Source organism: Canis aureus, chromosome 19, assembly GCF_053574225.1.
Source record: "Canis aureus isolate CA01 chromosome 19, VMU_Caureus_v.1.0, whole genome shotgun sequence".
Classification (NCBI taxonomy): Eukaryota; Metazoa; Chordata; class Mammalia; order Carnivora; family Canidae; genus Canis; species Canis aureus.
The window spans coordinates 58,846,211-58,869,285 of NC_135629.1; the positions used below are offsets into that span (position 1 = coordinate 58,846,211).

The following is a 23,075-nucleotide window of genomic DNA, read 5'->3' on the forward strand; positions in this document are numbered from 1 at the left end:
CACGGGTGGAGTCCAGCCCCAGGCCCTGCCACACCACGAGGGGCTGTCTGGGCCCTGCGCCCCACGGGCCTGCCCAGCAGAAAGCAGCAAAGCCGCAGGCCGTGGGGATGGCGGGAAGATGGCCAAAGGACGGGGAATGCTGTTCACGCAGCACAGTCCCATCCCAGGATGCACAACCTGCCCACGGGCCGGAGGCCGACGAAGCACGCGGGCAGGCCTGCTGTCTGCCGGCACGGGCCAGCAGGCCGGTGATGCTGGTGACCAACATTCCTAGCCAGGACCCCACGGGCCCTGAGACAGCAGGAGAGAACGGGAGGCCATGAGGCAACACGCGGCGGATGTTCATGCAAGCGCGGCGCCAGGGGCAGGTCCTACCCTGGAGCCCGCAGCTTCTGCTTCCCCCTTCCACGGGGGAGGGTGGAGCTTCCCAAGCATGATGGGGGGGTGAGGGGTACAGCTCTGAGAGCTCTGCACCTCACCCACATGGAGGGCAGCTTTGATCTCAGGACATGCGTGGCGATTTGGAGAGCCAGGGGCTCAAAAACCTGAAGGTCTGAGTGGGGCAGAAGAGGAGGTAAGATCGTGGGTCGTGGCCTCAGTGCTCAGCGCACAGGCAGGAGGACCGACATCAGGCCTGAGGGCCAGGGTGGTGCTCTAGGAGCCACAGGGAGCCAGCCCGCCCAGCCCGGGCTCTGGGAAGAGCCTCGGGAGCGAGCACCCCAACACTAAGGCCCTGGCGCAGGCTTGGCAGCAGCACAGGCGCAGGTGCAGACCGCGGGCCGGCGCCCTCAGCCTCAGGGCAAAGGCCTCTGTGCAGGAAAGGATGGAGCCGCGCTGCCTGCCCTGGGGACCGGGACGCGGACTGGGGGTGTGTCATCAGCCCGATGGGGGTTTCTAGCCCCGACAAGACTTAGTAGAGAAAACCCCAGTCAGCTGGCGCCCACTGAGAAAGAGCCCGACTGCCCCGGGCCGGTCTCCACGGTGCCCCCCCCCCCCCCCCCCCCCCGCAGAGCGGGCCTCAGGGCCGAGGGCTGTGCTGGGGGTGCACTCGAGGACGGACGCGACAACAGCTGGGGGACAGAAGGGAGGCCAGGGCCGAGCTGCAGGCAGGCTGGGGCACGGCCCGGGGGACGGGGGCAGGGCCGCACCTGCCGGGCCAGCTCCCGGGGCCCAGCCGACCAGCTCCTGCTCTGCTTCACTCTCACCAAAACGTAACCAGCACCCTGACTCTGTTATCAGAAACTCTCAAGGACTTGTGGGGTCACAGGATCTACGGTTTCTGCTACACACGGTCTGGGGGAGGACTGAGGGCTCCCCGTGAGCTCCTCCCTCCATGCCCGAGCGGAACCCGAGGCAGCCTGTCAGGTACCAGGGACACTTGGGGGTTAGGGGCGTGCACGTGTGCCATCACCACACACCGGCTCAGCGGAACAGGTTCGAGCCCCACGTCAGGAGGCCAGCTGTGCCCCGCCATCTGGTGGGCCCAACTGGACGGCCTCGCCGCTGTGGACGGACGGCGCCCCCTGCCGCACAGCGAGGGATATGCAGCAGGAAGAGGCCCAGGGCCTCCAGAGGAGGGGGCTGGGGTACTGCCGCTACTTCCCTCCTGGGGGTGGGAGTGTCAGCAGAGGGTGGAACAAAGGCCTAAAGCTGCCAGCAAGCCCCTCCCAGCCTCAGAGGCAAGGGTCAGCCCCCCCCCCCCCGCCGCTCTCCACTAACTGGGGCCCGTAGCCAGGGCGGGGCCGGGCTGCAAGAGGAGGTGCAGCTCTCCAGAGGCCAGCGGTCTGCAGAACACCCCCAAGGCCCCCATCAGCCCCTTCCCGACACCTCCGGCCCCACAGGGGCCGTCTCAAGGGCCTCACCTCTCAGCAAGTCCGAGAGCGGGGGCCCGCAGTCACCCGGGATCGTGTAGTCTCCCTTCCCGATGTTCTCAAACAACTTGTAGATGTTGTCCCCCTCGAACGGGTACAGGCCTGTCGTGATGTTATAGCTTCGCCCCCGAGGGCAAGGAGAGAGGCCCGGTCAGTTGGGGCTTCTCCCGCGGCCCTGGCCTGGAACCAGCCTGGCACAGGAGCCTTAAACCCCCCGCACCTGTGGGGCCTCATACTGGGTGACTGGAATGTTCTGGAATAGATGGTGGAGGTAGCTGCACCGCTCTGAAAATACCAAAACCCACTGCATTGTAGCTCTTAAAAAGGTGGCTCTTGTACTATGTGAATTATCCCTCAGTAAAATAACACGGGGGTGCCTGGGTAGCTCAGTCGAGTAAGTGTCTGACTTGTTCTTACCCTCAGCTCTCAATCTCAGGGTTGTGAGTTCAAGCCCTGCACTGGGCTACTCAATGCCCCGTGTGGAAGCTACAACCAATCAATCAAATAACAATAACATAACATAAAATGCCTTTCAAAAAATTAAAAAAGTAGAATGGATCACCACACCGGCCAGCAGCTGCCCTGTAGCAGGGGCGGAGGAGAGGGGAGGGGAGGGCCCACTGGGGCCTGCCCGACACAGCAAGCATTTGTCGGCGCTTGGGCGAGGCCCGTGCATCTCTGCAGTGGAGGGGATCCCACAGAACCCTGGTGCCCACTCAGCACTGCTCAGGAGGGGCCCCTGAGAGGGGGGAGGGCGGGGGGACTGAGGCCCATTAGCACTTACAGGGTGACCCCAGCCGACCAGATGTCCACCTTAAAGCCAGAGAAGGTGTCCAGGCCATTGGCAATCTCAGGGGGCTGGAATGCTGGGGAGCCCTGGCTCGTCCGGCACGTGTCGTCCTCGGCAAAGGGGTGCAGGGCCTGCAGCGATGCCAGGCAGCCCTTGAGGAGCGGCCCTCAGAGAGCGGCCCTTGGGGAGCAGCCCCCGGGTCCCCCCCAACCCCAGGTCTTAAAGAACGGGCACCCACCTCAGCCACACCCAGGTCGGAGATCTTGAGCGTGCCGCTAGTGGTGAGCAGCAGGTTGCCCGGCTTAATGTCCTTGTGCACGATGCCCTGGCTGTGCAGGTACTCCAGGCCATCTACCAGCTGGCAGAAGTACCTGCAGGGACACGACCTCCATAACCTGCCCCCACCGATGCTGCGGTCTCGTTCATCGGGTCTCCCTCAGTGCAACAGCCACCCGGGATAACCCAGCAGGAGCAAAGACAGAAGACCACGGCGTGGGGGTCCTTGGGGCCGGGCAAACAGGAATGACAGGACGGGTGGCCCAACAGGGAACCAGAGGGATGCTGGCCAAGCCAAGCAATTCCTGCCCCACAAGGGCAATGGACAACCACTCCAACCCGAGCCTCCTGGGGAAGGCAGAGAGGGGCTCCCTGGACCCCAGCTGCTTCCCCCACCAGGCGGCCCTTCCTTATGCCCCCCGTCAGCCCAAGGCCTGGCCTGTGTCCTCCGATCAGTCAGGCACATGACCATGCAGCCTCCCCGGAAGCGCACCCTGGGGCCAGGGACCCAGGCTCACCCTACCAGCTCCCCATTTCTTCGTACCACAGGCCAGCAACAGGGGGCAGGGTGGCAGGACTCCCCATGAGGCCCAGCTGCCCGGTGGCAGTTCAGGGCACTGTCAGGGAGCTCTCAAGGACCAAGAGGTCTCTACACCTGAGCAGTGAGCACAGCAGGGCAGGGAGGTATGCAGAGGGGTTGCTCTCCACAGCAGCCAGGCTCACTGTGCTACAGGCTGAACCGCCAAAGCTGAGTCTTAAAAAACACATCTGAGCTTCCATTTCACTGGCGATCAGAACAGCCCATTTGAAGGGTGCCTAGGGGGTACAGTCGGTTTACCACCTGACTCTTGGTTTCGGCTCAGGTTGTGATCTCAGGGTCCTGAGACTGAGCCCCATGTAAGGCTCCGAACTCAGCAGGGAATCTGCTGGAGACTGTCTCTCCCTCTGCCCCCCCACCTCTCTCATTAAAATTAAAAAAAAAAAGAAAAGAAAAAAAAACTTGTTTGAACATAGGACTTGGCTCTTGAAGCCCACAGGAGGGAGGGGCAACCACAGGGCCCCAGCAGCAAGCACTTACCCGTGGGCCTGGCACACAGGGAACCGCTTCTCCGGCACACTGTCCAGCATCTCCTGCATGCCACACACGCAGTACTCCATCACCATATACGTGCGGTGCTAAGGAAACCATGGATTGGCAGAGACCCCCACCCCAGGCAGGGTACATTCCCAGGAATCAGAGTACTATGCTCGTGGGGAGGGCCTGGGGGAGAAGACCTCGATTGCATCTGACGGCTGCATTAACAAAGATAAGCAGGAGCACCCAAAGACAACAGGAAAGACGGAGGGATTGCAGCGCCTCCACTGACCCTCCCAGAGTCAACCTGTAGAGGTCTGTGGCCGCCTGGTCTGGGCTCAATGCCCCAGACCCACAAGCAGCCCTCCCCAGGTGATGAACACTCCAAGGAGCTCCAGCTCCACCCCCAGCCCCAGAGGAGGCAAGGGGACCAAGCCTGCGAGACACGAGGCGGGGGGGCAGGTAGGACAAGGGCATGCTAACTGATGGGAAACACAGAAGGACGAGGGGCTCTGAGTGGGAGGAGGACGGGGCCTTGGAGCGAGGGGGATGGAGGCCGAGGGGTGGCTGAGCCACCCTGGAAGCAGCTTAGTGTCTCAGGCCAGCAGGAGAGGACAAAGCCCTCACCCCGTCTCCGGCAGAGGTGGCCCTGAAAGCAAGGGCAGAGGAGACATGTGCTGGAAAGGCCATCACCCTGAGCCCAGCACTCTGTGGGAAGACAGCAGCTCGCTGAGACCTCGGGGCCCCACAGGCCTGCGTGCTAGACCTGGAGCGGGCCAGAGCCACACCGCCCTGAAGAGATGGAGCCCATCCCCAGAGAGTAAAGGGCAAAAGGCAAGGACAAAGGACACTCCCAGGGAACATTCCTGCACAATGACACACTCCCCAGCCCGCGTTGTACCCCAAACAGAGCAGCCCTGAAGGGCAAAACGAGGAGAGCACTCACCATGAGGCCCCATGAACCCAGGGCCACCTAGACCTAGCACTCCCACTCCGGGGCAGGGGGTGGAGGGAGGGCCTCAGCACCCACACAAGTAGAGGAGGCCTAAAGACACTCTACGGACCCAGCAGCTGACCCGAGTGTCCTCAGGTCCATGCCCTGGGGCACCGGCCGGACAAGGCCGACTGCTGGCCCATCCACGCCGAGAGGAAGTGGCCCAAAGGGCCCTCCGACCCGGGCGGTGCTACCTCAGGAGCTCCTGGGTTTGCCAGCCTCCCACGGGGTCACGGGGGGCAGGTCCCAGCCCCACCCAGCCCCCCGCAGCGGGCCCTGACCTGGCGCTCCAGCGGATCAGCTGCCAGAAGGATATATTTTCTGCTTCTCCTCATTGTATAACACGTCCACCAGCTGGATGACGTTTTTGTGCCGTAATCTCCTCAGAAGTTGGATTTCCCTAAATACAAAACACAGAGGCGTCAGCCGACCCTCTGGTGAGAACAGCACAGCCGGCTCCCGGCTCAGGAGGAAGGGGAAGCTCGCCCTCTGGGTGCCGCGCAGGGGACACTGCAGGCTCTGAGGCGGGCTTTTCTGCTGCCCCTCCCGAGCCGGCAGTGCGCAGTGACAGCACCAGGGTCTCTCCCTGAGCCGGGGGCTTCGATGGGACAACGCAATCAGGATGCTTTCTAAACATTTTAACGGAACAGTTTTTCTTTGTAAGAGGCCAGAGCGATGGGGTATATAGGGCAGCAGGTCAAGTGTGGGGTGAGCACCTACCGTGTGCAGGAGCCGGGGCTCCGTTACCCAGCAAGGCCAGGCTATCCCGGTCTGCCCAACAAACCTTCCGTGCCTCTCCGGAGGAACAAAGCCCCAGGCACCGTGCCACAGCCGCACGGGCTCCATGAGGACTCCCTTCCTCTCCCTGGACCCCCACAGCTCTGCAGGAGGGACAGAGAGCCCTTTCCAGAAGAGCCCCGAAGACCTCAGCTGCTCCAGCCCAGTGTGGGGAGAGAGCAGTCCCACCAGAATGGCCCCACGGCCTGCACCTAGGGCTGCCCACTCTGCAGATGGCCCTCTGACGCTCCACCTGTCCAGGGTCTGAGCAGGCCACACCGCTAGCAGGGGTTGGGGGGCGGGTACGGTCGGCACCTCCTCACACAGTTGAGTCACCAGCTGAACCCGCAGCTCCACTGCAGACACCCCCCCGGGACAACAGCAAGGACAACCACATGGAAACCGTGTGTGCGTGTCCACAGCAGCACTAGCACAGAAGCCCCATGGGGGGAACAACCCAAGAGTCCATCCAGAGACGAACGGACAAACTCGATGTATCCCCTGAGCACGGGCACACGATCAGGAGCGAGGCCCCCCCACGCCGCCCCGGGGACTGACCCCAGCCCAAAGCGCTCAGGGAGGGAACCAGACACAGGAGGCCCCACGGGGTGGGAGTCCACGCGTGTTACACGTCTAGGATGGGCTCGTCCACTCACGGGGAGGCGGCTCCGGGGCTGGGAGAGCAAGAGGTGATGGCTGATGGGGATGGGGTTGCTTTTGGGGAGACGAAATGTTCCGGCGTAAGATAACGGGGAACCCTAGGAATGCACTAAATGCCATCAAATCGTAGGGCTATGAATAATATCTTAACCAAGATTTTTTTTAAAGCCCTCCCCAGGAAGCCCAAATATGGGACATGGGAACAGCGGGGCTGGGGAGGCCCCATCCCCCTCAGAGGCTCAGGTCACACGTGTCCCGCTGTCCAGGCTGTGAGAAGGCGGCCTCTTCCAGGAGGCCCTTCCTGACAGCCACCCTTTCCAAGTGCATGAATCCTCCTGGGTGCAGGCCCTTTAGGGCTGCGATGCCTGGAACCATCAGTGGCTACTGCGACACAGATTCCAGGGCCCCAGAAATGGCATCTGTGCACGGCCCCACACCGCAGGCTGGAGACCCCAGACCCAGAGCCCAGGAGGCCATCAACTCACCGGACAAAGCACAGCCTTATGGTTGCTTCCCCACAAACTCATCGACCAAACCTGTTCCCATCCCCCACCAGACGGTTCGGGACACAAGAATCTACCCTGGTCTTCCGCACTGTTCAGATGGTATCCCTACCCGTCTGACCCCTGAGGTCCTGGGATGCTGCACACACCTAACTACACACCCTGAGTGGCGGTGACTCACAGACGCTGCAGTCACCTGGTTGGCACCCTCTGACCCCTGAGGGTTTACTCTGGTGTCCAGTGTCAGGGTGAGCAGGGATCAGACTCCATTCTTCTCCAAATAATTAGCCCAGGATTTCACCCATACAGCACTGCTAACATCGGGGCAGGTCACTCTCTGTGGGGGGTCAGCAGCATCCTTGCCCCCCATGCACTTGGTGCCAGGAGCACCCCCAGTCCTGACAGCCACAGACATAGCCCACCGTCCTCTAAAGGCGGGACAATGTCAGTGGGAGCCCTGCTGTAAGGGATCAGAAGGTCCCTGATGGGTTGGAGCAGACCGTCGAGCCCCTCTGGACCAGGGCAGGTCCTCCTGGAACCCAGGCCCATCATCCTCCCTCGCTCCTTCCTCCACCCCCTCCCACCCAAACCATCCCATTGCCTTGCCTCTCCCACCCCAGCCTCTGTCCCCAGGGCTCACTGTGACCCAGAGACTCTCCACCCACTGGCTCGCCACACTCTACTTCCACCCGACAGATGCATGGTGTGGCCCGCCGGCAGCCCCCAGCCAGCAGCCTTTGGTGGCACTGCCATGTGCTGCCTGGTGTGAGTGCAGAGCAGCTCCTCTCAGAGACCACTGTCTGGCACCTGCTGTCCATCCATCAGACAAACACCCACTGAGCCACCCGGTCAGCAGCCAGAGCTAGGAGGCAGCTGCGTGGGCACCTGTCAAGGAGTCGCAGCCGGGGTGGATCCAGCAGAGGCACAGGAGTGAGACAGCATCCATGCAGGATGAGAGCTGGGTTAGTAAGCCCTGCGTAGCCATCAGGGACAGAGGGGTCAGCCACAGGGACAGACCGCTCGCCCTCCAAGCTCTAGCTTTCTGGGAACGCACACAGGACTAGAAATCATCAGCACTGACCCCAGTGTTGGACTGAGGTTCCCGACACACCGCAACAGCTCGGGTCAGCTGGCCGCTCCTCTGAGCTGTCCATGCCAACCTCCCCGCCCCAGAAACTTCCTCAGGGCACGCTTCCTCTTCATCCAAAGAGATCACTTCAGGTACTTGCAACACAACTAAAACACATGTGTCAACGGGGCGCCTGGCGTGCTCAGTCGATAGAGCACCCGACTCTTGATCTCAGGGTTGTGAGTTCAGGCCTCACACTGAGCATGGAGCCTACTTAAAAAAGTAAGATAAGATAAAATAAAAATTAAGAAAATAGAAATAAAACACGTGAGTTGAGACAAGGAGGCCTTTCCTTCATCCAGCCGAATGGCAACCACCTGTGGGGGCAGGTGCCAAGGAAGCAGGGCTGGGGAGTTTGGAGCTGAGCTCCACGCAGCCCCTGGTGGGCGGCGCCTGTGACCACGCTTCTAACTCCCCATGCAGGGGCGCCCGGGAGGCTCAGGGGTTGGGCATCTGACTGGGCTCAGGCCATGACCCCGGAGTCCTGGATCGAGTCCCACGTCGGGCTCCCCGCATGGAGCCTGCTTCTCCGCCTCTCGCTCTCTGTGAGTCTCTCATGAATAAATAAATAAAATCTTTAAAAATACATACATACGTACGTACGTACATAAAGTCCCCACACAGATGGCCAATACAACTGCACTCCCTCTGGGAGCAGGGACCCCCCACTGCGAGTCCAGGGGCCCCCAGAAAGCTCACTCCACGTCCTTATGGGTAAGAGGGGGAGCCCACGGCTCTGCACTCCCTTCTCCCCTTCTCGCGTCTTCAGACAACCTGGGCCGAGGCTCCCCGTCCGCTTGCTGCCGTCAGGATGAAACCACCTCCCGGGTCCATCCTCCTGGAGCAGCTCACTGCAGAGCAGAGGGCAGCACCCTTTCCTCCGCAACAAAACAGCCCAACGCTCCTATTCCCATGCCCGTAAAGTACGTTCTGAAAGAACAAAAGGCGCCCCTCTCATGTACTGGGCTGACCCACGCGGTGTGCGGGACCGCTCGCGTTTGCTCGGTTAACTGCGACCGACGCATCGTGTGCAAACACGGCACCTCATGTGCACTGGGAAGAAGGGACACAGCCCAGAGCCTGACGGAGGGCCAGTGGGAGCCCCGCGCCGAGGCTGGAACCGGGGGCGCACGGCCAGAGCCTCACCGGCGAGAAGGCAGGAGGGCGGCCCGCCACGCCGCCTGCCCAGCGGCCTCTGGGGTGGGCGGAGGGGTTTCTATCACCTCTGTATTTCCAACGTGTCCTACAAGTCACTCTCGGATCCAAAACCAAGGAAAAACAACGTTTAAAGAAAAAGGAAAAGCAAGCTCAGCCAGGATGCAGGAAGTGAAGGCAGAGGAAGCCGAGCTTCCGGCCCGCCTCCCCGCCAGGGCTCAGGGCTGTGGTCACCAGCCTCCCCCCAGCGCCGCCTGGGACCCGCCGGCGTTGCTGCCTCACCAAAGTGGCCTGCTTCGTTCACTTGTTGATTAACCAGAAGAAAAACTGAATGAGGGTCATAAAGCCACTCAAGCTTACAGTGAAATACAAAGTAGCTGCCTCCACGGTCAGGTCAGCCCCGAACAAAACACACGGGCACAGGGACAGGCCCAGGGCCACTGCTGAGAAGCAAGGGCTCCACACACCCCAGAGGGACACTGAGCCGGCCCAGGGAACTCCCCACATGTCACTCCCCTCCAGACAAGGACAGGTCCCCTGGGCACCTAAGGGGCAGGCGAGGGGCAACCGCGGCCCAGGTGGAAGGACATCAGGCCAGATCCCCGTAGCCGTACGACCAGCGCGGGGAGGGAGACTAAAACAAGAGAAGTTGCTAGAAGTGCAACTCACAGATATTTACACCCGTCCCCCACAGCATGGGTCAGGAAAGGCATCAAGCGGAGGCAGCCCGAGACCCCTCGGCGGGTGAATGGACACACGGAACGCAGGAGTGTCCCCCGGCCGCGAGCAGGAGCGAGGTGCCCACGCCGCCCTGGCCCACGACGCTCAGGGAGGGAACCGGACGCAGGAGGCCCCACAGGGTGGAGTCCGCGTGTGTGACACGTGCAGGACGGGGAGGGGACTTGTGGGGGGGGACGGAGGGGGGGCTGGGCAGGGCTGGGAGCTGATGGGGGCGGGGCTTCCTTTTGGGGAGATGGAATGTTCTGCAGTCAGGTGGTGCTGAGTTCCACAACCTGGTTAAGCACTAAAAGCCACTGAATTACACCTTAACGCTCTGAATTCTGTGAGTTACGTATCAATAGAGCCGTTAAAGAACACAGTCCAGCCACACGGCGGATCCAGGAAAAGGGCAGCTTCGGCAGCCTTCCATACACCCAGGCCTGGCACACGTCCCCAGAGCCCAGGGTGGCCCTGAGCTCCCACGGTTCAGAATCAACTCCCCCTCCCCCCACAGGGACCGACCAGACATTCAGGGAGGCCCCGGGCCCTTGGCCGTGGGTGTGCGCGCGGACAAACCTCGCCCTCCTGCTGCCGCCTCTGGCAGCCGGCCAGCCTGGGCTCCCTGTGGAACCCTTCCCAGGACGGGGCGGGGGTGGGGAGGGACAGATGCTGGGACCTTGCAGAGGCCACTTGGGACAAGAACAAGAGCCGAGAGTCCTGGGCTCTGACTGTGGACTGAAAGCCCAATCATTCACTGTCCAGATCCAACTATGTGCCCATCACCACAAGGCGGTCCCCGGCCTCACTGACGCCCCAGCCTGGAAACCCACACCTGCTTACAGGCCACTGCCGCCCGCGAGGACCCGTGCTCCTGGCCACTCAGGACCGAGAATCTGGTTGGAGGAGACCGGCTGGGGACGCTAGGGGGACCGGCACTCTGGACATAGCTTATCAAACGCACACGTGCTCCCTTTGACCCAAAAACTCCACTTGAGCTGACATGCCCTTCAAATACCCTTGCACTTGCAATGGGACGGGAAAGCAAGGAATTCCCCAACGCAGCACAGGAGCCACCAGCAGGAGGCAGGTGAGGCCTGACGGTGGAGCGCTGCACCCCAACAAGGCCGCCATGGGGATGACCTAGAAGCCTGACATTAGAAAAGCAAACTGGCTGGGCCGGAAGGGCAGGGGTCCAAGAACCACGCCTGAGAGGCCACAGTGACTGCCCCGCGACTAGACGGCGGCAGCGAGCAGCAAGCGATTTCCACATTTCTCAACAGCCGACAGAAGAAAACCCCACAAAGGACAATGTTTTGTAACACACGAGACTGAAAAGTGAGTCGTGGCGTCTGCACACTGTCGTGGGTGCAGCCACTGGGTCACACACCTGCGGCCTGTGGCTGCCTTCCCGCTGCTCCAGCACGGACGTGCAGCAGTCCGAGGCCTGCAGGGCCCAGCCGGTTTACTACCTGCCCTGTGAAGTGCGCCAGCCCGGGGAAGCAACTGTGCAAAAGGGGAAGAACGTGCAGTTTTGCCTATACCCGCACAAAACCCCACGGGCAGGACACGCGGCAGCAGATCCCCCTAGTGCCCCCAGAGAGGAGGGAGTGAGGGAGACTCCACAAACGTTTGCCTTCTTCCCAACTCTTATGGGTTCAATCCATGTGATTCTGCTGCCTGTCAGAAAAACAAGTGAACATGACTTATCTTCTACAAATGATGCGGGATAAAAATACAACAATAAAAACGATGAGGGGTGACTGGGTGGCTCGACCAATGAAGCATCCCTCAGGTCACGATCCTGGGGTCCTGGGATGGAGCCCCACATCGGGCTCCCAGCTCAGCAGGGAGTCGGCCTCTCCCTCTGCCCAGCGCCCTGCTCATGTACGCGCTCAAATAAGTAAATAGGGATCCCTGGGTGGCGCAGCGGTTTGGCGCCTGCCTTTGGCCCAGGGCGCAATCCCGGAGACCCGGGATCGAATCCCACATCGGGCTCCCGGTGCATGGAGCCTGCTTCTCCCTCTGCCTGTGTCTCTGCCAATCTCTCTCTGTCTCTCTCTCTCTCTCTCTCTCTGTGTGACTATCATAAAAAAAGGTAAATAAATACAATTCTTTAAAATAAAATTGGTGAGTCTATAAAAAGTTTTATCTATAAAAAGATAAAAAAAAACTTGAACACATATGACAAGAGAACATGTTCTGAATTCATGACTGATATATATATTTTTTTTACTTGAAGCTTTCTGAAACTCTCTTGCTGTATAAAAACATGCTAGCTTCAAGGAGCATGAGGAAGAGGGGGGCAAGCACAGGCCCACAGCAGTTCTTGGGAGAAAACCACACAAAGTGGGCACGTCCTGAGCCTCCCCCCAAACTTGATCACAGACGTCATTTTTTTAAAAAAAGCTTCTAGTCCAAGCTGGGACTCCTGAGGCTTGTCTGGAAGGTTCCGGACACTTCACTTGGGAAAAAGCAATTGGAGTTTATTAAGCCTCTCGAAGACAAAGGAGCCTTTTTTTCCCTGCAGCCGGCTGGCAGCAAGGCTGACCCGGGAGCCCAGACCTCCTCTTGCAAGGACACCCCTTTCCTTCTCATGAAAGCCGGGTCCTGAGCTGATGAAACGGGCCAAGTGCCCTACCACTGTGACACCTTATGCCAACTGCCAAGCCAGCTGGGGACTCCCAACACTGCACCTGCCAGGCCTCAGTTTCCCCTCAGGTTCTTCTGATGGACACTGCAGGACCGAGCGCCTTGCAGCCCCAACACTGCACACCCAGATGTCTCCACCAGCTCTGGGGGCCTTGCTGACCATTCAGGAAAGCAGAGACTGGGACGCCAGCGCCCGTCAACCCCCCAGTCAGGTTCTGGTCATGTGTCTCCATGGAGCATCAGGGAACTCTTGTAGGTGGCAGTCTGACCCTGGGTGTGTGCCGTTTGTCAAGTCTCACACCGCGCGTCATGACCGAGTGCCCGCACAACAGGTACGTTGTGCCTCAGCATAGACAGGCATGTGTCCACTGCAACAGGGGTCCGCAGAGTCCTGGGGCCTGCTCCACTCTGCTGCCACCAGCCGCCCCAGAACCACTAGCAGGGTGGGCTTGGGTGCCCCAGCCACAGGTCAACTGGTGCTAGAACCCAGCCCTAGCCCTTGAACGGGACTCACGGATTCTGGGAACCTCGAGGCGCTGCTCCCAGAAGGCTGGGGTCTGGGGAAGCCCCAGCAGCACGGAGCAAAGGAGCCAGCACCCGAACATCTGCACGGACCCGGCTGCCTCCAACTAGCAGGGAAGGGACCGGCACCCTGCTGCCCACACGTATCAGGGGATGAGACTGAAGAGGAGCCAGGAGGACCAAGATGGACCTGGGACACTGGGGGAGGAGCTGTTTCCAGGGCAGGAGCTCACTGTCCCCCAACCCACAAGGGTGGCAAACAGGCAGCCCAAGGCCACATAACTCCCAGGTGCTTCTGGCTTAATGAGCCAACAGGACTTAGAAGCCAGGGGTTGAATGGGGATTTCTGACTGGAGGTGAGGGTCACCTGGACCTCAGGGGGCGCTGGCTTGCCACCTGCCTCAGTCTCCCCCACCCCACCTCACAGGTAAGAGGTTGGCCCCAGGGCACCCGGCCATCCCTTCTCGGTGCCCACAGGCTGGGCGACCAATGAAGCATCCCTCAGGTCACTAGGGATAAAAAGACCTCGCCACAACACCGCCAGGCTTGCCTTCGGACCGCACGGGAAGACGACCGCCCCGGCCAGCTGCACATCAACAGCAGAGCCAGTCCGGTTTGGGTTCCCCGTTCCATCCACAGCTTCACCACGCCCAGACCCAAGCCAGCCCGGAGCGAGGGAACACAGCTCAGCTTCTGCGTGAGAGCCAACCCGGCCAGGAAGGGGGAGGTGCACGCGGATAGGGGAGCAGCACTTTCCAGGATGGGCCTGGAGGGATGTCCAAGGTCGTCAGTCCTGCTGCCTGGCCCGAGAGATAAACCCCTTCTGGGAAACTGGAGGCTGGGAGGAGCAGGAGCCCAGGCGGGGCGGGGACCCAGTGGGTGGCAGCCATGAGGAGGGACGCCCCCTCCTGAGATCAGCGAGAGGGATGGAGACGCACCCCCCCCCATCCTTGGGGGTTGGGGAGACTTCAGCACAGACTTCAACACCTCTGCGACGCCTAGGGGCTGACGCGCCTGAAGAAGTTTGGGTAAAAAGTTTGCCAGGACACAATCTGGTTCCTCTCCCAGGGAGTCACCTGGGCCTGCAGTCACGGATGTGTCTGGTGTCACATCCCAAGTGAGTAAGAAAAGGCTGAGTTACCCCCTGCTGACCGATAAGCCAGGGCAAACAATTATTTTTGGCAACCGCAGGGCTCCCCTCCAACAGGGTAAACAAATCGCATTTCGCCTGGCCCTAGTAACAGCTGCACGCTGCGCTGCGCAGAAAACCTGCTGGTGGTGGCCAGGGCCGTTTAGGAACACAAATTCTCAGAGCCAAATAAACATTGGCTGGTTACACTGGGCACCTAAATTCTTTCGACAGCTGGGAGGGTGAAGGGGGGGATGGGACGCACCCTCATCTGGAAAAGGCTTGGACGCCAGCATCGGAAGGAAGGGGACACCCAGCTGCCGCAAGCTGGCCTGACTCGCCGCACGGTACCTGAGCAGGTTCCCAACAACACCTGCCCTGGGGAGGAGGACACAGGAGCTGCCCGGGCACCTCGACAGTTTAAGGAACGGGAACAAGCAAGAAGGAAAGGGGGGAGGATGACCGACCTTGCTGGCTGCCCGCGCAACGACCCAGGAAGTCCACACTTACTTCTTGACGTTCGCCTCGCCGTTGGGGATCCTCCGCAACTTCTTCTTCTTGAGAATTTTGACAGCCCTCCTGCACAGCGTCTCCGAGTCCAGCACCTCCTTCACCTTGCCGTAGGAGCCCTCCCCTAGCAGGTCTCCCATCAAGTACTTGCCGATGAGCTTGGCCCGCTTGCGGCGGGGCTGGTAGATGACTTCCGTGGAGTCGATGCGGTGGATGAACGTGTCCATCCCCACGGACATCAGCTCCCCCTCCGTAAACATGCCCAGCTGCTGCGGGTCGGCCACATCCATTCTGGACCCAGCGCCTCCGACTGTGGCCGGCGGTCCCTTATCTCCCTTATCTGCTGCCCCTGGTGCGCGGTTCTTCCTTTTGTCCCCCTAAAATTCCCTTCTCCAAAATAAAAGGCCCGAAAACAAACCCTCCCTCCCCCCCCAAAAAAAAAAGTCAACAAAAATGCAAAAAAAGGAAAAATCGAAAAAAAAAAAAAAAACAAAAAAAAAACCAGGAAAACCCCTGTCCGGAAAGAAACGATTGTACTAGTCGTGAGTTCAAGAGGCGCGCGTGGCCCGGAGCCCCGGCGGCCGCGGGCGCGGGGCGTCGCAAGTCTGGGTGCCTGCCCGCCTCGCGGCTGCGGGCCGGGCCGGCGCGTCCACGGGGGCCCTCCGGAGGCCGGTGGGGCTTCCGAGCGCTAGGTCATCCTCCAGGGACTTCAGACCCTCGGACGAGCGCCGCTGCGGCCGGGTCGAGTCCCCTCCGGGCCGGGCATCACCAGCGGGCCGGGGCGCGCGCCCAGACAGGGCCCCGCGGCGACCCGCCGGCCCCCGGGCCCCGGGCTGCGCAGCCGAGCGGTGCCGGCGGCCGGGCGCGCTGCTGGGGGCGGCTCCCGGCGGGGCCCGCCGTCCCGGGGGCCCGAGGCCGCGGCGGGCGCCTCTCCGGACGGCGCGGGGCGCAGCGGCGTCCGCCCCCGCCAGCCCCGGGCGCGCGTCGGGGGGCCGGGGGGCTGCCCGGGGCCCTCCCGCCGCGGGGAGCAACTTCCGTCGGAGCCGGCGCCCCCGCAGCGGCCGCCCCCCGCCCCAAACGGCAGCCCGCGCTCGCTCTCGGCCGCGAACGCCGCCGGCCGCGGGCCGCGGGGCGCGGGCACCCGGAGGGCTCCGAGCGGCCGCGGCGGCGCAGGCCGAAGGCCCGGGCCGGGGCTTCCCGAGGCCGCCGGGGCCCGGACGGCGAGCGCCCCCGCCGCAGCCGCCGCGCGCGTGGAGCAGGCGGGGCGGCGCGGGGGCCCAGCCCATGCAAGGCGCCGCGGAGCCGGCCGGCGCCCGCCGCCGCCGCCGCCGCCGCCGCCGCCGCCTCCCGCGCCCCGCCTCAGTCGCGGACACCCCGGGCCGCCTCCCCCTTCCGCGCCCGACACGCCGCCGCCATCTTGTTTACCTCCCGCCCCCGCCCTGCGCCGCCGCGCCGCCGCACGCCCGCCCCTGCCGCCGCCGGCGTGCCCGCCCATTGGCTGAGGCGGCAGGCCCCGCCCCCGAGGCCCGCCCCGCCGCCGCCGCCGATTGGGCCGTTTGGACCCAGGCGGGCGCCCAAGTGGGGATTGGCTCACCCTCGGCCCCGCCCCGGGGGCGGCTACCGCTCGGCTCATTGGGCCGCCGAGGCGCCCGTCACGGGGAGGCGGGGCTGGCGGGAAGCGGGCGCGCGGGGAGTCGCTGCGGCGGCTCGGCCTCGGAGGGGCGCGGGGCGGCGGGCGGGGGTCGTGGGCGACAACGGCCGCCTGGGAACGGCTGTGCGGCGGGCAGCGCGCCCGCGGGCCGGGGGACTGGGCTCGGGGGCCCCGGGGCCACGCGGCCGGCCAGCGGGCGGAGCCTGCGGGGCTGGGCGCGGGGGCGGGGGGGGCGTGAGGTCGACCCCGCGCAGGGCGTGGAGATGACTCCGAGAGTGCCCGGAGCGGTCCGTTCGCGGCCGAGGGCCGGTGCCGAGCGTCCCCGGGAGCTGGGGCCGGGAGGGGGGGCGGCAGCTCGGCAGGCTGGGCTACGCGGGCTGGAGGAAGCCCCCGCGCCTCCCTTGCGGCGGGCCGTCCTTCCCCGCCTTTGTGCCTTCACGTCCTCCGAGATTGTGTTCCCGGAACCGTCGGCCCGTCCCGCGTGAAGCTCGGACTCGCCCCAGCCCGGGCCTGGGGACTGGGGGCGCTGGCACTCCGGGGTGGGCTGCAGGCCGCGGTTCTGAGCCCAAGACCTGCCGGGTACCCACGGCCGCGTGCGTGAGGCACCAGGGGACAGCGTGCGAGGGACAACGTGCACCGAGGGACAGCGTGCACCGAGGGACAGCGTGCGAGGGACAGTGTGCAACAAGGGACAGCGTGCAACGAGAGACAGCGTGCGAGGGACAGCGTGCACCGGGGGACAGCATGCACTGAGGGACAGCGTGCACCGGGGGACAGCGTGCGAGGGACAGTGTGCAACGGGGGACAGCGTGCAACGAGGGACAGCGTGCAAGGGACAGCGTGCACCGGGGGACAGCGTGCACCAAGGGACAGCGTGCAACGAGAGACAGCGTGCAACGAGGGACAGCATCCACTGGGAGACAGCATGCACTGAGGGACAGCGTGCACCGGGGGACAGCGTGCGAGGGTCAGCGTGCACCGGGGGACAGCGTGCGAGAGACAGCATACACCGGGGGACAGCGTGCACCGGGGGACAGCGTGCACTGAGGGACAGCGTGCGAGGGACAGTATGCACCGGGGGACAGCATGCACTGAGGGACAGCATGCACCGGGGGACAGCGTGCACCGGGGGACAGCGTGCTAGGGACAGCGTACACCAGGGTACAAGTGCAATGAGGGACAGCGTGCAAGGGACAGTGTGCACCAGGAGACAGCGTGCACCGAGGGACAGCGTGCACCGGGGGACAGCGTGCACTGGGGGACAGCGTGTGAGGGACAGCATGCACCGGGGGACAGCATGCAAGGGACAGCGTGCGAGGGACAGTGTGCACCAGGGGACAGCGTGCACTGAGGAACACCGTACACCGGGGGACAGTATGTGGGGGACAACGTGCATGGGCTTCACCCCATTCCCGGACCAAGGACATCTCAGAGATCAGGGCGGAAAACCATCGGGGAAAACCCATGAGACCAAGAAATTGTTCTCTGAAAGGATTTTGAAGAAAATGACGGACCTCAGACCAAATTGGCCAAGAAAGAGGAGCGACGTCAAGAATGACCGAAAGGATGTCCCTACAGACGCCGCAGATATGATAAAGGATCGTGTACTGGAAACAACTCTGTGCCAGTAAATCCAACATCCTTGTTGCGATGGGACAGCACCGTGGAGGACCCCAAGACGAGAGCTCCCTCAAGAGGAAATAATCACCGTAATCTCAGAATGAACGGAAACCTGCAGTGAAAATGTTTTCAACAAAGACAAGGAAGGCCTAGACCTTTCGTTGGTGAATTTCCACCAAACGCTTCAAGGAGAGGGGACACCACTTTTAGACGATGTCTTCCGTAGAACAGAATAGGACGGGGTGCAGCCCAGCTCGATCCCTTTGGTCTCGCCCACTGCTGTGGCTACTGGCTTACACCCCGCGTTCCGGAAATCTCGGCGTCGGTAGGCTTCCCGCGCCTTCCCGGGCCTTCCCGGAGCCCACCCCCCTCTCCTGATGGACAGGAGTCCCCACAGAAGGGACCCAGGACATGTTCAGTGACCACTGTAGAAAGTCCACGAAGGCACCAGGTCAGCTCAGATGCACCCCCCCCCAGGAACCCGCCCCCCCGGGGCACTCCCTGCAGCACAGCCCCGTATGATTTCCTGTTCAAGACTTGTCACCATGAGAAGTTGTCCCATACCTTCCTTTACCTGGTTTTGTTCCGTCTCTGGCACTAGACTGGAGCTGTCTGGGACTAGGACTGGGTCTGTCGCTCTGTGTCCTCAGCTATGAGAGCTGTGCCATCCCTGACAGTAGCCACTGACCACGCGTGTCTATTAAGCTCTATAGAGTGGTTGTCCAAACATGTTCTTGTGACTACACACAATTTCCAAGGCTTTGCATGGAAAGGTAAGAACTTCTACGACGTCTTGTTGATAATTTACACCGATGCACAATCACATGAGGATTTCAGAGGTTGGATTAAAAGAAACACTTGGGACGCCTGGGGGCTCAGCGGCTGAGTGTCTGCCTTGGGCTCAGGGCAGGACCCTGGGGTCCCGGGATCGAGTCCCGCCTCAGGCTCCCCGCATGGAGCCTGCTTCTCCCTCTGCCTGGGTCTCTGCCTCTCTCTCTCTCGGGAATAAATAAAATCTTTAAAATAAAGTAAAACATGTTACTAAAATTAACCACACCCACGGGCATGGCTGTGACAAAAGCAATGGACAATCATAAGCGTTGACAAGGACATAGAGAACCTGGAAATTTGGTAGGAGTGGTGCAGCCACTTTGGAAAAATGCCAAAAGGTTAAATACAGTGTGTCCGTGCTTCCGTGTGGCCCGGCTGCTCTTCTCGTGGGCGCGGGCCCGCGTGTCCACACAGAAACTGGTACACTGCGTGTTCACAGCAGCACGATTCACGACGGCCAGGAGTGAGGAAAATACCCAACGTCCACCCGCAGATGAACGGGTACACACAGCGTGTCCCCCACCCACGGGCACGTCCCTGGGCCGCCAGCAGGAGCGAGGTGCCCACGTGCCACCCCAGGGACCGACCCCGAGCCCACGACACTCAGGAAGGGAACCAGACACAGGAGGCCCCACGGGTGTGAGTCCGCGTGTGTGACACATGCAGGACGGGCTCGTCCACACGCAGGGAGGGGGGTGGGGGTGCTGGGAGGAGGTCTGTTGGTGGGATGGGAAGGGAACGGGGGTGACTACTGATGGGGAAAGTGTTGCTTTCGGGGGTGATGGAATGTTCCATCACAGGTGCCCTGAGTGAGGCAGCCAGCCACCTGCCCGGGGCCACAGTGGAGCTGGGACTCCAGGTTCCAGGGGGTGGGGAGGCAGGTCATAGTGGGACACCCCAGGTTATAGTGGACGCTCTAGGTTATGGGGGGTCCCAGGCTACAGGCCCAGGCCCCAGGTCACAGGTGGGAGAGCCCTGGTATCGGTGGAGCCTGAGACTAAACCGTGAGGCCCCAGGGCTCTGGCCTTGCCGCCGCCCTCCTGTCCTCCCACGCTCCCCCTCACCCTCTCTTCTCCCCTGCCCGCCCGTGACCCCCACGCAGACACCTGTGCCCAGCGGGGCCCTTGCCTCCGCTGCTGCCCCTCCCACTGCGCCAGCTCCGAGGCCCAGACTCCCTGTACCCCCTTCCCTAAACGAGGACAGGAAGCCAGCGTGCCTCCTGGCGGCCGACCCGGGGCTGCTGCACCTGGGTCCCCTTCTGCTCCGGGTGTCCTCAGGGCCAGGCTCTTGAGCCCAGGCCCAGCCGTCTCACGGACCGGCTCAGCCACAGAGTGGGGGCCCCAGGAGCCCCACGGGTGCTCCCAAGGGGACGTGAGCCTCCCCCGGGAATCCCGCGGGGTTCCAGGTTAGGGCGCGGCCGGGAGGGGCAGGGTGTGGGGGGCCCTGCGGCCGCCAGGGGGCGGGCGGGGACTGCAGCCGGCTGCGGGCTGGGGCGGTGCGGCTCCCTGTGCACGTCCACGTGTGTCTGCGTGTGTCTACACGTGAGGATGAAACGCTGCACACCACGGGGCTCGACACCCCCTTCTCACCCCTCAGGGCGGGACTCTCTGGATTATCACCGTTGTCACCACTTTTGGGTCTTGTCCCACACACGGTCACGGGGCGGCGATGCCCAGAGTCACACACTTGTCGCTACGCCAGGTGCTCCGGCTTCCCCAGGCCCGAGGACCCTGCGGGGGGCGGGGTCGTCCTCTCTGGGGTCCCGGGGCCTCCGGGGACTGAGCCGGGTCCCCAGACCCCCCTCCCCGTGCGATGCCAGGAGTGCCCCCGGTGCTGACACCCACGGCATCCCAGACACGCCCGGGTGTCCCCGGGTGGGACTCTGCTGTAGAGACACACACAACGAAGCGTCACCTATAGGAGAAAGAGCGTGACGTCTAGGAGTTCACTTCGGGCCGCCCTAGACGGAATGTGCCAGCTGAGGCTCTGGGCAGCCCTGGCACGGCCGCGGCAGTTATAGTCCCCGCAAGGTTCGTGGGGCTGTGGGTGGTCCCTGACGGGTGTCCCCGTCCAAGTCCCCGGAGCCCGTGAGTGTGACCTCACTCGGAGATAAGGTTTTTGCTGTTGAAATCAAGTCACGGGTCTTGAGACTAGATCATCCTCGGTGACTGAGGGGGACCCTGAATCTAATGACAATCGTCCTTATAAGACACACGCTCGGGAAATTTGATGGTGATGACCAGGTGTCGCCGGAGGCAGAGACGGAGGGAGTCACAGCCACAAGCCCAGGGGTGCCTGGAGCCCCCAGAGGCAGGAAGGGTCCCCCCACCCCAGAGCCTGCTTCTCCCCCTCCCTTCTCCTCCCCCATAAAATAAACGTTAAAAAAAAAACCTTTAAAATACAAGAAGATCTTTCCTTCACTCCCGAAGCCCCCGCACACCCCTTCCCTCTGCCCCCAGTGCTTCCCAGAAAAGGATCCAGTTTTGCCCCTCGCACCTCCAGGTATTCATTTCTTGCCACAAAATCCTTTCAAGCCTCCTTTGCATTTGGGAATATGCATGCTGTGTGCCAGAGCTGCCTTGGGAGCCCGGTGGGGGGCTCTTCCAGGGGTCGTGGGCAGAGGGGGTCCCCGTGGAGCTGTCCCCATGCTGGCTGCCTACCGTTCTCTGCTCCCCAAGACTCAGCCCCACGTGGACGCCTCTCAACTTGAATTGCAGGATGGAGGCTTGAGGACACTTCCCAGAAGCCGATGCCTGGAAGGGGGCCCCCTCCCTGGGACCAGAGGCCCATCACTCACAAGGGGTTGGGACTCACAGACACATGCTGCCCGGCAAGACACACAGCCAGGCCAGCACAGAACCGATGCTCCAGAACCTTATTGGGTGTGAGTCCCCATTCTCTAGTTGGGGAACCCAGGCAAGGCCAGATTGTGGGGCGAGAGGCACGTGGAGGGATGGTCATGGATGAGGGACCCACCATCTCGGTGTGGCCTGGCCACTCTGGTCTAGGCTGGGGGTTGTTATGCTGCAGCGTCGTTATCCTTTCATCTTCCGTAGCCAGACGTAGGTCCTTTCTGCCCCAGGGCCTTGGCACTTGCTGTTCCCGCTGTTTGCGACATGCTTCCCCCGAGGGTCAAGGTGAGCAGCTCAACTGTCACTTCCTCAGAATCACCCCTACCCCTGGCCCTCCTGGCTAAGTGCTCCCCACCCCAACACACACGTCACCCCCCACTCAAGGTGCAGGTCGCTGTCGATGCACCCCATCGGGGGTGACTGTATGAGGTTGCACCGTGGTTCTGACACACAAGGACGTGCAGGCGTGCGGTATGCGGGTGCGGCTTTCTCCTCCTACCTGGCTCCCAGGAAGGCTGCAGGAGGCCCTCTGTCCAGGCCACCTGAGGGGGACAGTGACAGTCGTGGTTGACACACGCTGACCCAAAGCTCCCTGCTGGCCTATAGGCCGAGGTCCTTCCTCCCCTCACCATCCTCCAATCAACAGAGGAGACTCCCGGGCTTGGAGGGATGCCTGTGTCACTGCCCGGGGACGACGCACGGCCGCGTGGAGCTGGGGTCAGCTCACCTACTCTCTGAAGGGCCAGAGACCAAATACTCTCAGCCTTAGGGGCCGAATGGACTCTGTCACAACCGCTCGGCTCTGCTGGCTGTGTCCTGAACGTAGCCGCAGACGACAGCTAGACGGAGGCGCGTGGCTGCGCCAATCAACCTTCGTTAACGGGCTCTGAAATCTCACAACATTGCACGTGTCACAAAACGATTCTTCTTCTGACCTTTTTTTTTCCTCCGCCACTTAAAGACAAAAAAGTCGTGGGTCACGTGGCTGGCTCGGTCAGTGGAGCCTGTGATTCTTGATCTCGGGGTCGTGAGAATGGAGCTTCTTACTTACTTACTTTATTTATTTATTTAGACTTATTTATCCACGGGCACCTGGGTGGCTCGGCGGTTGAGCGTTTGCCTTGGGCTCAGAGCGTGATCCGGGGTCCTGGAATGGAGCTCCAATCTCCAATCGGGGGGGGTCCCTGCTCAGCGGGGAGTCGGCTTCTCCCTCTGCCCCGCTCATGCTTGCTTGTGCTCTCTCTGTGTCAAATAAGTAAAATCTCTAAAAAAAAACAAAAACAAAAACAACCAACATAAAGGTCTGTTTCGGTGCCGTGCAGTCTATGTCGTGAAGGGTGACAGGCTGGACCCGCCCGCAG

At 62.1% G+C, this 23,075-nt stretch overlaps 1 protein-coding gene and 1 long non-coding RNA gene across 4 annotated transcripts in view; one reads left to right on the forward strand and one right to left on the reverse strand.

Moving 5' to 3' along the window:
- The window catches only part of STK11 (serine/threonine kinase 11), a 20,209-nt gene extending 5,013 nt beyond the window's left edge, over nt 1–15,196 (reverse strand). For 2 of the 3 annotated variants that reach the window (XM_077860741.1, XM_077860742.1), the window contains exons 1-6: nt 14,761–15,194; nt 5,323–5,406; nt 4,016–4,105; nt 2,900–3,032; nt 2,656–2,792; nt 1,863–1,990 (exon numbers count right to left, since the gene is read on the reverse strand). In XM_077860741.1, coding sequence (XP_077716867.1) covers nt 1,863–1,990; nt 2,656–2,792; nt 2,900–3,032; nt 4,016–4,105; nt 5,323–5,406; nt 14,761–15,050 — 862 coding nt within the window. In that variant the 5' untranslated portion in view covers nt 15,051–15,194. Of the gene's footprint in view, nt 1–1,862; nt 1,991–2,655; nt 2,793–2,899; nt 3,033–4,015; nt 4,106–5,322; nt 5,407–14,760 lie in introns of all 3 variants that reach the window. The other variant, XM_077860740.1, reaches the window with a different exon arrangement.
- Nucleotides 15,197–16,655: 1,459 nt separating this feature from the next.
- LOC144291000 (uncharacterized) lies at nt 16,656–22,636 on the forward strand. Its single transcript, XR_013358454.1, has 2 exons — nt 16,656–17,578; nt 17,753–22,636. It is a non-coding gene; the product is annotated as an uncharacterized LOC144291000 (long non-coding RNA).
- Nucleotides 22,637–23,075: the final 439 nt, after the last annotated feature.